Source organism: Enhydra lutris, unplaced genomic scaffold (genome assembly GCF_002288905.1).
Source record: "Enhydra lutris kenyoni isolate GAN:26980312 unplaced genomic scaffold, ASM228890v2 scaffoldscaffold7, whole genome shotgun sequence".
Lineage (NCBI taxonomy): Eukaryota > Metazoa > Chordata > Mammalia > Carnivora > Mustelidae > Enhydra > Enhydra lutris.
In genome coordinates this window covers 2,888,706-2,904,282 of record NW_019154091.1, presented here as the reverse complement: position 1 = coordinate 2,904,282, position 15,577 = coordinate 2,888,706, and the positions used below count along the sequence as shown (strand labels likewise).

Here is a 15,577-nt window from a genome sequence, read left to right as displayed (position 1 = left end):
GCAGTGCTGGGATAAAGGGCTGAGGAGAGAGCCTGGAGTTAGGGTGGCAGGGAGAAGGCAGTTTTCTAGTTTAGATTTCAAATCAAGATTCTCCTAGGGGGTTCAACATCACTTATCCTCAGGGAAATGCAGATCAAAACCACAATGAGATAACACCTCACACCTGTCAGAATGGCTAGAATCAACAACACAAGAAACAAGTGTTGGTGAGGATGTGGAGAAAGGGGACCCTTGTGCACTGTTGGTGGGAATGCAAACTGGTACAGCCACTGTGGAAAACAGTATGGAGGTTCTTCAAAAAGTTAAAAATAGAACTAGCATACGATCCAGTAATCATAGTACTGGGTATTTACCCCCCAAATACAAAAACATTAACTCAAAGAGATACATGCACCCCTCTGTTTATTGCAGCATTATTTACAATAGTCAAATGATGGAAGCTGTGCAAGTGTCCATCAGTAGACGAATGGTTAACGATGTGGTATATATATACAATGGCATATTATTCAGCCATAAAATGAATGCAGTCTTGCCATTTGCAACAACATGGTTGGAGCTAGTGAGTATAATGCTAAGTGAATAAGTCAGAGAAAGACAAAAAATGTATGATTTCATATATATATATATATATATATGGAATTTAAGAAACAAAACAAACGGACAAAGGAAAAAGTGAGAAAGAGAGATAGACAAACCAAGAAATAGACTTGTAATTTTATAGAGAACAAACTGATGGTTACCAGAGGGGGCGGTGAGAGAGGGGGTGGGTGAAACAGGTAAAGGGGATGAAGGCATGCACTTGCTGCGATGAGGGTGATGTATGCAAGTGCTGAATCACTGTATTGTATGCCTGAAACTACCATTACACTGTATGTTAATTATGCATACATACATACACACTGTATGTTGACTATACATAAACTAATATTACACTCTATGTTAACTATACAGAAATTAAAATAGAAAACTTTAAGAAGAATAAGTAAAAGAAAGATTAGCCTAGGGTGGAAGTAAGAAGGGGAAATATTTAATGGGTGCTGGCAAGTGACGAGAATGGAAGGACATGAATCAAAGAGGACTTCCAAATTTTATCTTGGGGGAAGCCAAGAATCTGTCCCCATGAGCAGATAGAAGCAGGGTCCCAAACAGGAATAAATGATTCCATGCAGGGAAGGGGGGTGTGTTTGGTTTTAGAATTGTTGACTCCAAGGCTGTAGTGAAACATGAAGGAGAATGGCCCAGTTGCTTGTGGAACTAGACCAGTGGGGGGACTGGGAACCATCAGAGCACAGGGTAAAGTGACTGGTAATTTCAGCCCTAACGTCAGAACTCCTGGAACTGAATGTTTGGAATTGAGATGGACTCATGCCATGAGGTATGCCCAGTGGTGGCACTTCCAAATGCCATATGGGAAAGGAATGTTGCCCAGGAGAGGAGAGTTGCTGGGAGAACACCAGTTGGTTTTTCAAGGGGCCAGGGTGTTACTGATGTTTTTCAGAAAGTAGTTTCAGTAAAGTGTTGGCTTTAGAAGACAGTTGCAGGAGGGTAAAGAAATGGTGAGGGGGTGGTTCGTTCATTCAGCTATCAGTGAATGTTTGGAGGTGAGAGGAGGAGGAGATATAACATGGCTAGAGGGCCAGTGGGATCAGGGGATTTTTCACAGCAGGATTCTGGCAAGTGATGGAAGCCTGTGGAAGACTACGGAGAGGGGGCGCCTGGGTGATCAGTTGGTGGAGCACCTGTCTTCAGCTCAGGTCATGATCTCAGGGTCCTGGGATCCAGCCCTGCATTGGGCTCCCTGCTCAGCGGGGAGTTTGATTCTCTCTCTGCCTCCTCGCCCCTGCTCATGCTCATGCTCTGTCTCTCTGTTTCAAGTAAAACAATAACATCTTTAAAGAGAGAGACAGACAGACAGATTCTGAAGGGACTGAAGATGGTGAGTGAGAGAATGATCCAGGCAGAAGTTTTTTAAAAATCGGACAGGGAGACAAACCATGAGAGACTGTGGACTCAGAAACAAACTGAGGGTTTTGGAGGGGACGGGGATGGGGGTTTGGGTGAGCCTGGTCATGGGTATTAAAGAGGGCACGGATTGCACGGAGCACTGGGTGTGGTGCATAAACAATGAATTTTGGAACACTGAAAATAAAATAAAATGAAAAAAAAAAAAAGTCCTTTCTGAAAGCATGACTTCACAGCAGGGCGGCTTTGGGTGTACTTTACAAGTTCAGCCACTGGAGGGAGATCTTCCACCACAAATCAAACCAACCAGGGGCTGGAAAGGATTCCTTGAAGTATATGCCCCAGCCAATTAAAAAATGTTTTCCATTTCATTTTCTACCTTAAAAATGTGAAAAGTACCTCATTTTCTGCTCACTCCATAAATCACCATGCTGCTTGTGTATTATTTTCTGTTCTCAGTATCAGTGAATGCACATAAACCCCTTTACATTAATTCACTGAATGGAACAACGGCTTAGGTACTGCCCCAGACTTCTGTGGCATGTTTGGGAGCTTGTGTGGCACATTTCTGTGCATTAACTTACTTGGTAGCAATGGTGAGAATTTTAATATCATTGTCTCGTTTCACATAGCAATTTGTGGCATTGCCACAAGTGTAGCAGAAGAGTCTGCACTCCCAAGTTCAGTGTGCTTTCATTAAATATGCTAAAGAAATCCTCCCCCAATTCTGTTTCCATTTTTATAAGCCATCTTCACTGTCCAAGGGCGATAAAGGATGAGGTGGATCTCCTGGTAAGGTCACCAAAAGGAGGTAGGGGCCTCGGTTCTCTACCCCCAGTGTAGGCTGGTGGGGTTCTCCCCGGTGTGCGTTGGATGAGGGCCGGGACGGATATAGACACACAGGAGGAGAGCGAGGAGCAGTGTCTGTGAGAGTTTGATGCACCACAATGAAATGTTCATGGACGAAAACTGGATCAGAGAAAGCCCTCGTCACTGGGGAACCAACCTGCAACCTAGCATATTTGCATATTCATGCATGTAACCTATAGCAGAGCAAAAAGTGAAGTAGGAAAAAAATAGGTCACTGTTTGAAATCAGAGAACTGATGACAGTCCACAGGCCTAATCTGGCAGGCGGGCTCAAGTCAGAATGCAGACATGCAGTTTGTACGCAGACAGTTTTATTTTATTGTAGTTGAGGATGTTCCACAGGTGGAACTCACAAATGGGGCTTGAACTCTCAACACTGAGATCAAGACCTGAGCTGAGATCAAGAGTTGAACACTTAACCGACGGAGCCACCCAGGCGACCTTTGGATGGTGTTTAAAAATGCTTTTGAAGTAATTTACCACCTTTAAAAATCATGCACACGCACAGACTTTTTTTTTTAATGTCTCAAAGCAACACCGGGGTCATATTTTCCCATTTGGTAAAAATGAAACTGAACTGATGACTGGGTTTGCCATTCTTCCTCTTTTTCTGCAACTGTCAGTCCATTTATTTTTATTAATTCTCTGGCCTCCATAGGAGGAACCTCCAATTAAAGCCTTCCACTCTTGCTCTGCATTCTCTCATCTTTGCCCCCAATAAGACAGATACCATGTCGATGTCTCCTTAGCCTCTGCTCTGTGGCTGTAAGCAGAACAGTGTTCCGCTAAGACATTTTCTGTAGTAACAGAGGAACACAACAGTCAGTGGTGACAGCCACTCTTCTCTGGGTGCGAGCACTCATTTTGATAAGGTCCCAGAAGCTGACTTGATGTTTTGTTGTTGTTTTTTTGTTTTTTGTTTTGTTTTGTTTTTTGACTTGATGTTTTTTAAGCATGCATTTCAACTTTGGGATTCCTAGCAGTGGGAGAGCAAGTCACGCCTTGAATAGAAAATTTTTTCTTCTCTTGAGTCCAAATTTGCCTCCCCATCTCAGCCGTTTTGTGGCCCTTATTCTGCCTTTTTGAAGTGTATAGACTAAGTCTTAAAACCAGAGTGTAAGAGAGCCTCAAGAACGTTTTGGATAATTGCGCTCATGTTCTCATTGGGCAGGTGCCCTGATGTTCCTCCACCTGGCCTGCCTCACTGTGTTTTCTCAAGGGGTTGATTTATGCCCACCCAACGACTTTCCTCTCTGTTCTGACCAGCTTCTTGTTTCAGTACACCCATTACAGGGAATACAGTGTATTTTGGTTAAAGTCTGTTTCTTTATTGTTGCTTTTAGGATTACATATATCACGTAGTGAGTGCAATCTGTGAATGGACAGTGGCCTTTGGTTTCATTTTCTACTTCCTAACATTCATCCACGATTTCCAGGTAGGTATTTATCAGTTCATAGGTTATAAATTGCTGACAATTAGGGTTAAGAGCATGCCATAGAACGTTAGTTTATTCCCTAAGAAAAGCATCTCTAACTGCTCTCCCAAACAATGAAATTTTCATATGTTCTCTGCCCCCTGGATGGATGCTCATAGTCCTATATCCTGGTTGTTAGCTTTCTGAGGTGGCCTTGTTTACTAGTTCCAAATAATAGGAAATACGTCCTTTGAATAAACAAAGTTTATTGTTGAAAACAAAGTTCGTTGTTGAAAAATGTGCCCAAGGCAGAGAGGATGTGGGACCTTATCAGGTTTGACAACAAAGAAAATCATACGTTTTGAAACAAATGAATTTTTAGCAAAAAGTATATAGAAAACCAAGAAAATTCTGTCAGACCCAATTCAAACTCTGCCGAAACCATAGTGAGGGCACATCTGAAGGGTGGGGGGCTCTGTTGCTGGCACCGGTTTACCATCTCTTTCTTCTTTTTTAAAAAATTGTGTTATGTTAGTCACCATGTAGTACATCATTAGTTTTTGATGTGGTATTTGAAGATTCATTGTTTGCATATAAAACCTTCTTTGAAACTTTTTTCTTCTGTTTTTAATAGAGTGTCACCCTAAGAATATCCACAGAAATCAATGATGATGTTTGAAGAAAGAAGAATGATACCTCACTCAGTGAGAGTCGCAGACAATTTCTGGAAGTGGTAGGGAGGACAGACAGGGTTTCCATGTTGCCCTGAGTGGAATGTATCTGCGGCACGTCCACGACTTGAATTTCTTTAAGAATTCCCAATAGTTGTACTATTTCCAAAGGTATGTTTTCCTAGAGAATGTAGAGCATTTATGACATTGTAGCAATGTTTTTATAATTTTCCAAGTAGACACTTTTTTTACATGAACAAATTCATTACGGAAAAGAGAAGGTGTTACAGAAAATGGAGAGCTCTTATTTTTGCACAGATTCTGTTTTGTGTTTTCTTTGTGTGTAAGTGATTTGTGGGAATACACTAAATGAGGAATTCACTAACAAGTAAAATTAGGGCATATTCATTTTTAAATTTTATTTTTAGAGAATGAATGGTCTAATTTTATATCATGATAGCATTTATAAAGTTTGATTGAGAATGATCATAGAGATTTAGTTAACAAATGAACACTAACAAGGATACTCTGATTTTTAAGTGAACTAAGCAAAGTGCTTCTATCAAACGGCCTTACTCTCTCTATGCACATTAACTCTAAGTGAACACAGAAGACCTCAGTTTTTAAATTCCGTCCCCTGTGGGCCTCCCTGCTCACAGTGCCAAAGCCTTTACCCTTGCTGCTAACCTAACTGGCATTCCATAGTGGGCCCAGTTCCAGGTGGGATGAATTCATCAAGACAGATTAGAAAAGCTTTAGAACAACAATAAAATGGAGGCGAGCCCCTGACAAGGAAAACCTCACGGGATTCCAGATTGTTGTCTTTGCTGGATAAGCAAGGAGGGGAAGTATCTCAGGGACCATTTATGGAAGGTAGGATTATGGGAAGGAGAACTTTGGTTAATACTAAACCTCCACAAAAGCCAATCTGTGAAAAGCATTAAAAAGACCATTTGTAAAACCACCCTTTATTGTTACCAGCATAAAATGCTATCTATACATGCAGTCTGACTCAGGAGCTGAAACTCACGTCTCGAGTTCATTCTTGCCACTAAGCCTGTGGAAGAGAACACAGGTCTGAGACAGAGGAGAAAGAGAGGGTGCAGGGTGCAGGCTATTTGCTCCTTCTTTCAATGTGGGTGGCTGGATGTTTGCACACTGTACGAGACAGGAGTCAGTCCTTTGTTAAGCAAGACCTACAGACTCTACCTTCTCACCCAAAGCACCCATGACAAAGGAAAAGCTAATGGTTCCAGAGCAAGAAGTGGGCCTTGACATGTTAAGGCTTAGATTTGAAAGCCGAAGAGAAGGCCTTCCTTCGAAGACCCTCCAGACCACAAATCTGCATCCAGCCGAGTAGGTCCAGACCTTGAGGATGAATGCCAAGGGCAGAGCAGCCCACCTAGACAGGCTGGGAGGGACTCTGAGAGTGGTGAGCACATCGTGGCTCCTCAGTAATGTTCTCAAGGGAATGAAGCAGTCAGCCAGCTCTGCAATGACCAACTGTGTCCCCTGCGTGTTCAGCGGTGAGAACCCCATAACCATGTCTGAGTTTGTTGCAACTTGTAATGCTGTGTCTCCCCACGGTAACACCGGAAGTGAAACGATGTCAAGCATTCCTTATTCTGAAGATGGGGGAGAAGTGTCACTTAGCTGTGCTAAGGAACCTGAAGGAGAATGGATCCACGCTTGGGACTCAGTTCGAACAGACTTTCCCTACCTGTGCTTCTCATGATGCATTGTCATTCTTCATTTCCTTATCTCTCTGCGAGATAGATTCGGAGCTCCTTGAGGACAGAGTATGGGCCTTAATCTTTAACTTTGTAACTCCAGCGTTTACCAGGGCACCTCCTGGTCCATCCCTACTAGGAGCTTAATCAATATCATTGAATGAATGAACGAGTCAGTGAAAAAAGGAAGGCATGACTAGGGATATTTGTAGTGCTGTAAAATGAGATTTACACTGGTACACTGTTTACTAGTTAAGTGATAAATGAATAGTCTGTATCACCCAGTAATGCTGACTTGCTTTGCTTTGTGTACTGTGAACATTTCAGTTGTTTGGGCTTCACCACTCTGTGACAACTCTCCTCAACCTGGACAGTTACCACCGAATTTCTTAGATGGGCTAGACAAAATGGTACACCTGGCTTGGCAAACTGAGAGCGCCAAAAATCACTGCAGACAATCACATTCTGCTGATTCCATGAAACCTCTAAAGCTGGTCTTATCCATATTTCAGGATTATTTCTAATTTCCATGAGCTTGCATTTCCTTGGACCTCATGGCTGACAGAGTAAAATAAAATGAAGTATTTCTTTATTTTAGTAATTTGTGTCCCAGTTCAATTACAACATGTCGACTAGGTACTACTATGAAGTCTATATATTCAGGAAACAATTCTTGCTCCGCTTGGACCCCATCAAGATAGAGTGTAAATCTTGTTTTCTTCATTCCTGTAGTTTTGCATGTGGGTGCAGTGGTTCATGTTTGTGTAGAGACTCAAACATTAGGGTCAGAAGTTTGCATCAGTCTAGACCCTTAGAGGTGAAGGCACCAGAAATCCAACTTAAAGTGTCAAAGAAGAAAGGGGCCTTCTATTGACTCAAGTCCAGGGGTGGAGCTGGATGACTGGATCCAAAAGTGGTACCAGAACTTCACTTATTCTCTCCTTCTCCTAGCTCTATTTTCTCTCTCTGTTGGCATCATTCGCAGGCAGGTTTCCCCCAGATGGGCGAGAGATGGCTTCTAGAAGCCCGAGGGCGACAACGTGTCCAGTGGAAAGAGGGGACCTCTGCAGAGTTCGCACAAAAGCCCGTGAGTTGAAGCTCATTGTCTCTGATTGGCTGGCTTGGGTCACGTGCCCATGCTCAGGGAGGTCTGATGCTCTTAGTCAGCCCTGTGTCACGTGTCCCCCTCTGGACCAGGGAGGGGCCAGCGGTGTCTGAAATGCTGGGCTGGTGGTGGATGAAGTTGTTTCTCAGAAGAAAAGAATGGGAAATGGATCTGGGACAGATACAGGACAGTAGATAACCGACCCCCCACCCCTTGCCCGCCCTCCAGGGAAGGCAAGTTAACTTGCTTCAGGGTAAATCAAATGATATTTGCTGACAATCTTTTCAGGTTAAAAGAAGTAAATGTAAACCGTTTGGGTAATAAACATGCCTTCAGTTACCTTCGAAGTTATGCTTTTCCCAGCTTGTGTTTTTATTTACCCCCCGTGTGGTTGGTCGGGCAGTTATCCATCACGTTTTAGATGAGGAAATGGAGAGAGCAGCTCAGGGACGTGCCAGAGGTTCTGCTGCCGCCTGGCAACGGAGTCCGGGCGGGGACTCGTATTTTCCTGATTGCGAATCAAGTGGGTTTTTTCTTCCTCCCTCCCTTCCTCCCTTTCGTCCTTCCTTCCCTTTTTGTTTTTCTTTTCTTTTTTCCTTCCTTTTCTCTCTCTCTTTCCTTCTCTTTTCTCTTTTTCTTTTCTTTCTTCACTAACAGAGAATTCCACAGAAATTGCATTTCATAAACCAAATTAAGCACATCCGTGTTGTGCTGTGTTTGGGTTTCCTAACATCCCTTGCGTGTGGCATCGTCCCATGTTCCCATTTTTTTACTCAGTTGGAGACACACTGGTCTGGTGTTTGGGCCCTGGAATGAGGAAGGAGGAGTGGGAGGGAGATAAGTGGTATCCCATTCTCTCCCACTCCCTGATTCTGGCAGGCCAGTAAGCCCAGCTGTCTCCCCACACACATATTCTTGGTCTGGCTCTGAGTGCCTGGCATTCTCAAGGCCAGAATGTCATGCGTTTGCGTCCTGTCTGTTGCATAAGAGAGCAACCACAGCCTTCAGCCCTGGAGGAGAAGCTTCTTGACTCTCCTTGGTCACCCCCAGGAGACTCATCTTCTAAAATGAAGGGCAGCGGGATGCCAGACTCATATTGGGAGTGGCTGCAACTTCCAAAACCAATGCTTAGACAATGCTAACCGAGGTATCAACAATCTGCTTTGTGGTTTGAGCCGGGGTGCCACGAGATGCCTAGTAAGCCCCAGCTTCGGCAGTCCCTCAGCAAAGAGCAGTGCTCTGTGCCCCACTGTTCCCCAAAGCCGACTCCACGTCTGGACTCCTCAGTTACGTGAGTTGACAGTGTGTCTTTTTAACTTCCATAAACTTGATGAGGATTTCTGATGCATATCCATCGGAACCCTGACTGATAGGATCACCCAAGAGTTCCTCCGATAGACAAATACAGCAACTTCTGGAATCTGCCTCACCACACTGGGATGGAAAGGTAATTTCTAGATAAGTAGGGATTCAGCTGCTCCAGCTCACAGCCCTTACTTTTGGACTCATCTGTTCTTATTTTAAAATTTTTGAATCAGTAATAGTATTCATGGGATTCAAAAATCAAAACAATATAAAAAGGAACTCTGTGAAAGGCCTTTGTATTCTTCCTTTATCTACATTTACTCAATACACGTCTCTTTTTACATATACCCACTTTTTATAAAAATACAAGCAGAAACACATTTAAAAATCTTTCCCTTTTAACTTCTACCCCCAAATGTCACATACTGTACTGACATCTTTGAGCCTTCTTTTGACTAAGCAACATGTCTTGGAAATGCTTCCTTATCAATATATAGAGAGCTTCCTCATTTTTTTTGTTTGTTCTGTTACATCTGTATAATATTCCATTGTGCACTGTGTCATTGTTTATTTAACAAGTCCCTATCTGATGAACAATTGTGTGGTTTCCAAACTGCTACAATTGCACATGAATGACCTTGTATATACATCATTTCACACACGTGCAAGGAAATCGGTGGGAGAAATTCCTATAAGCAGGAATGGCTGGGATGGACAGGAACTGTATCTGAAATTTGACAAATACTGTCATTTTGCCTTCAGAACCTTGCTGGCAGAACCTCTCCCTGCCGCTCCCCCTGCTTGTGCTCTCTCTCTCTTTCTCCCTCTCTGACAAATAAAATCTTTAAAAAAAAAAATTAAAAAATAAATTCACCTTTTCTTGGTGAGTCATTCATTCATTGATAAGCACAGATGTGCATTCTCTGGTAGATGGTGTGGGACAGAGGCAGGCTGACTGTGTCACTGTTCTACAAACATTCTCCTTCTTTGTCCCCCATGTTTTAAAACAGATTTTTATTTATTTGAGAGAAAGAGAGAGTGACAGAGAAAGATCACGAGCAGGGGGGAAAGGTAGAGGTAGAAGCAGACTCCCCACTGACCAGGGAGGCCGAGGTGGAACTCAATCCCAGGACATGGGATCGAGGATCATGACCTGAGCTGAAGGTAGACGCTCAACCGACTGAGCCACCCAGAGGCCCCTTTTCCCGCCCTTTTTATCTAAGCACCGAGGGCAGGGGTTGCAGGGCTCTTTGCTCCCCTCTCTGTGTACAGCAGAACTCCACTGTCTTCTCTCTTCTCCCTCCTGGCTCCTCCTCTTCTCCTTTTAATGGTCAAAACTGTCTCCATCTTACTTGGGTTTTTCATTGTGACTTTGCACTTTTGTCACTGTCTCTTCTAATCTTATTCCTTTCCTAGTCACTTTCTCTTTTTGGTGTCTCTTAGAAGGGCTACTACTTCACTTACATTTTCTTCTGGGAACATTTTGCTTTTATAGACTTCAATCCTCAATCTCAATATCCTCTTGCCCCTTTCTGGCCAACTGACCTATGACAGAACACCAAGGGGAATTCACAGATCCTTTGGTCCTCCCTGACCTTGTAGCTTTTTGGTTGCTATGGAATGACCCACTGAGTGGGGGATACCAGCAATGCAGGAGCCACGGTGGGGGGGTGAGGGGAACTCCTGCTTTGAGAAACTTAAAAAACTTATTTAGAAATAAAAGGTTTTAATTTTGCTTAAATGTACTTTTTATGGCATTTTAAAGATTTTTATTTATTTTTTTGACAGAGAGAGAGATCACAAGTAGGCAGAGATGGGCAGAGAGAGAGGAGAAGCAGGCTCCCTGCTGAGCAGAGAGCCCGATGCGAAACTCGATCCCAGGACCCTGAGATCATGACCTGAGCCGAAGGCAGAGGCTTTAACCCACTGAGCCCAGGCATCCCCTTTTATGGCATTTTAAAAATTTACAAACTTTGCCTTCTAGAGCAGTTTAGTATAGAGCTCTCCTCGACAAACAGTGTCCCCCACTCCCTGCCCCCCACCCAGAGTGGGGTTTTCGTTGCAATTGATGGGCCCATACTAACACATCATTACCACCCGTAGTTCATGGATTATATTAGGGTTCACTCTTGGGGTATGGTATGTATTAAATGAATTTGAACAAATGCATAATGTCATGTGGTTTTGCTGTCCTAAAGGTCCATTTGTCATTTTGCTCTTTTTTTTTAAAAATTTTATCTATTTATTTGTCAGAGAAAGAGAGGGAGAGAGAGCAAGCACAGGCAGACAGAATGGCAGGCAGAGGCAGAGGGAGAAGCAGGCTCCCCGATGAGCAAGGAGCCCGATGTGGGACTCGATCCCAGGACGCTGGGATCACGACCCGAGCCGAAGGCAGCTGCTTAACCAACTGAGCCACCCAGGCGTCCCCCATTTGTCATTTTGAAAGAGAAAATCTTATTTGTAATTACCTACAGAGAGGTAGCATAATTGTTTTCAGTACCAGGTACTAGGACTCTTGCTTAACCACCAAGGGCATTTCTCTCTCTGCTTGCATTATGGCTCAGATTCTGTTAACACTGGTTGAGCATCTAACCATATAGAAGGCACCGAGAGAAGGGAATTTCACCACAGTGAGCCGCAGTTTACCACTGAGGAAATTATCACAGTCAGGTTGTCACCAGGTAGCAAGTGATGGTATTAGGACCCACCCCAGGGCTGTATCTCCTGCAGGCAACCTTTTCCATCAGATGATGTGATTGTCAACCATTATCATGTGATTATGAATGAATTTGTCAGCTTTTCCAGTCATATAATACAATGCCCTAAGGAGTCAAGTCCCTAAACTGGCTGGTTTAGAAGAATGTGTGAAATGTCTGTGTTGCTTCGAAAGGGCAGATCCTAGTTGAACTCTGCCTTTAAGACTTGGGAGGGAGGGGGTAGGTCATGGGAATCAGAAGTAGAAACATGATAGAGGGGGACTTGTATGCCACCCCAATTTTTCATGGGAGTGTGAAATGAACTCCTCCTCTTCCTTTTTTTTTTTTTAAATTATGTTCAGTTAGCCACTGTATAATACATAATTAGTTCTTGATGCAGTGAACTCTTCTGCATGCATTCACAATCCCTGAGGAAGAGTACATATATGGCCAAGGACTTCTTTGGAGAGTGGAGCTTAAGCGGGGGGCTTTCAGTGTGATTAAGGTTCTGGTGGCTCTGAGGTGTGTTTTCTTAGGATTTTCAACTCATCTTTTGCTTCTGGTTGGTGCAATAATGCAGACTTAGGGTTGTCTTCTATTTGGGAATACCTGCTTTCTACTCCCCAAGGGGGAAGTCAGGATGAGGTCCAGAGGCTGCCCTCAGGCTGGGAAAACACCAGAGGGAATTCACTGGGTTTGGTGTCATACTCCAGCACGGGATAGAGTTCCATGAGTCTCTAACAGTAGCAGGAAGCAGTAACGGTCTCAGGACCTGGGGTCCTGTGTTCCATGTCTCTTGCCCATCAGGCTGACATTAGCACCTCTGAGAGGAATGCCTAGAAGACAAAATTTACCTCCTTGAACAATCCTTTTGCTCAGGGTCAGCCCAGAGTAGCAAGTTCCAGGTACCACCCAAGATATCTGATTTAAGGCGAAGAGTGATGTATTTAGAAAGGGCCAGCAATTTGACAGCTGCTAACATAACCTTTAACACAGGTATTAAAATGAATACTGAGCTTAGTTCAGTCTGTCATTTCCTCTTAATACTTGAAAAGCCACAGTTTTGTTTGAAAGTTCCCTCAAAAGGCTCTGGTGGGTGAATTTATTCTTCTGCTTGACTGCACTTGGAACCCTCAAGTAAGAGCCACCTTGAAATAGAAACTAGGAAAATTCCAGACTTCTCTGGCCAAGAGGAGCAGCAAAGGTACGTTCTGAGGTTTATTAAATAATTAGCTAGTTGTTGACATGTTGGGGGAGAGGGAAAAAAAGCTGAGGTGTTGGCAAGTGTGAATAGAGGTTAGTAAGGATGTTGGGTCATGTGGCATATAAAATGAGGTGGAACGTTTTCATGTTCACTGACCTTTGGCTCAGGCCAAACCAGGGAATGTGTTCTCACTCAGTTAGGTCTTTGTGTGGTATATCATTGTTTTGACTGTCTAAATGACCATGGTCAAATGTGATCCAGCAAATCCTAAAGCTCTATTGGTTATTGGGAGCAGACACAGTTATGACTTGAAGGGAAGAAAATGGAGAGAAACAAAACCCAGAACTAATTGACCATTTTGACTTCCCCTCTGTAGTAGGTTTGATTGGAAGATTGGGGAAGGTTTTCTATTAAATTGTTCTGAGACTAACAATTCAGAGCTTCAGAAAAGAAGGATGTTCTCAATTTGGTGAAACCTTTGATCAGTGTCCCCCAAATTTCAGCCATTTGTGTGTCTTCTTTGTAATTTTTGTCCTGCTATTACTGAAATTTACTTAACACTTTTCAATGACTCACTACATGACTTAACTATTTTTATTTTAAGGAGAAAGTTCTCCCACTGCTTCTCCTCCTGGACTGCTCAGTGTGATAAATGGTGATAACATCCACTCAGTCACTAAAGGCAGAAATTCGCGAACCATACCCTGGGCTGCTCACTCTGCTCCTTACCCCACTTCATGTTTTATTAACTTTATCTCCTATGTACAGGGTGAACAGACAGTTCACCCAAACCAGGGTACTTTGGGAGACAAAAGGGATACTATTAGCAATTTTACTTAGAATAAATTGGATCTGTCTGAAGCAAATGGGAATGTGTGGTCAACCTATTTCTCAGGTCTTGAATCATCTTCCTTCTCTCCATTTCTACCATTGCTACTTAAGTGCAGGCCTTCATAATCATTTGCTTGTACTAGTGCAGTAGCTCACTATTTCCTTGATTTCAGTCTTGATCATTTAAAACACATTGCACATATACATTTGATATATTACCCTCTTAAAATCCTTCATTGGTTCCCCAACTTCAGGATAAATTTCAAATTCCTTATATGGTCTATGAGGCTCTTTATAGATCTGGTTCCTTTTTATTTTTCCAGCCTGTGAACTCATTTATTTATTCATTTGTCAACATTTATTGAGAGTTACACTGAGTTGGCACAGTTCTAGCCTCTGGAATATAACAAGAAATAAAATGGGTTTCTGTTCTCAAGGTATTTACAGTGGAATGGTGAAACAACTAAGGGAATATTACAGTAAAACATGCTATGGTGAAGTACTGCACTCTCTGATCTCATTATTCTAAGTGCAGTTTGGGGGCTAGTAGCATGAGCATCACCCAGAAGCTTGACAGAAATGCAGAATCTTAGGGCCCTGTCCCAAACCCACTAAATTCAAATCTGCATTTTAACAGAATGCCAGAGTGACTGGAATGCACTCCAGTTTGCAAAGCCTGGTCTGTGGGACCCGTGGAAACACCTGGGTCAGATTCCCAGGGACAGTCATGCCTGGAGGGGGACTTGGAGCAGGAGACAGTTTGCTAAATGAAGGCAAGGTGGGAAAAGGCACACAGTGGAGAGATTCTCCTGTGCTGTGACACAGAGAGACAAGAGGGAATATGCTGTTTGGTGGGAATTACAAGTTGTTCAGAATTTGGGGAACATAGGTTACAGGTGGGAGCCTCAGCTAACTCAGAGATACCCTTACTCAAGGGAAAAAAAAAAAAAAACAATCAATTTCAGCACCTCCATTTTTTCTTTGAGCCCATCTAGAAACATAGTGATTTAGAAGAAACGATTTGAGTCACAGAGAGAGCAGAATAGAGGTTAACAGGAAGCTGGAGAGAGAGGAGAATGGGGAGTTACTGTTTAATGGGTACAGAGTTTCTTTCTTTATTTATTTAAAGATTTTGTTTATTTATTTGACTGAGAGGGAGAGATCACAAGTAGGCAGAGAGCCAGGCAGAGAGAGGGGGAAGCAGGCTCCCTGCTGAGCAGAGAGCCCGATATGGGGCTCAATCCCAGAACCCTGAGATCATGTCCTGAGCTGAAGGCAGAGGCTTAACCTGCTGAGCCACCCGGGCACCCCAGGTACAGAGTTTCTGTTTGAAATGATGAAAAAGTTCTGGAAATGGATAATAATAAGTGGTACAACATTGTGACTATACTTAATGCCACTAAATTGTACACTTACAAATGGTGAAAGTGGCAATTTTTTTATTTTTTAAAGATATTTATTTATTTATTTGACAGAGAGAGAGAGAGAGAGATCACAAGTAGGCAGAAAGGCCTGCAGAGAGAGAGAGGGAAGCAGGCTCTCCACCAAGCAGAGAGCCGGACGCGTACCTCGATCCCAGGACCCTGGGATCATGACATGAGCTGAAGACAGAGGCCTAACCCAAAGAGCCACCCAGGCACCCCAGAAAGTGGCAATTTTTAGGTCATGTATGTTTTACCATAATTTTTAAAAAGTGAGTACTCTGAGTCAAAGAAGACTTAATTTTCAAGTTCCAGCTTTGCCATATTTTTGCCATGACATTGCAGGCAAATCAGGTAACTTCTTGGGA

At 43.1% G+C, this 15,577-nt stretch overlaps 1 protein-coding gene across 2 annotated transcripts in view; it reads left to right on the top strand.

Moving 5' to 3' along the window:
* LOC111142122 (DNA damage regulated autophagy modulator 1) overlaps nucleotides 1-7,227 on the top strand; it is a 37,048-nt gene extending 29,821 nt beyond the window's left edge. Inside the window, exons 6-7 of one of the 2 annotated variants that reach the window (XM_022495096.1) lie at nucleotides 4,175-4,267; nucleotides 4,881-7,227. In XM_022495096.1, coding sequence (XP_022350804.1) covers nucleotides 4,175-4,267; nucleotides 4,881-4,925 — 138 coding nt within the window. In that variant the 3' untranslated portion in view covers nucleotides 4,926-7,227. Of the gene's footprint in view, nucleotides 1-4,174; nucleotides 4,331-4,880 lie in introns of those variants that run through there. The other variant, XM_022495095.1, reaches the window with a different exon arrangement.
* The last annotated feature ends 8,350 nt before the right edge of the window (nucleotides 7,228-15,577 follow it).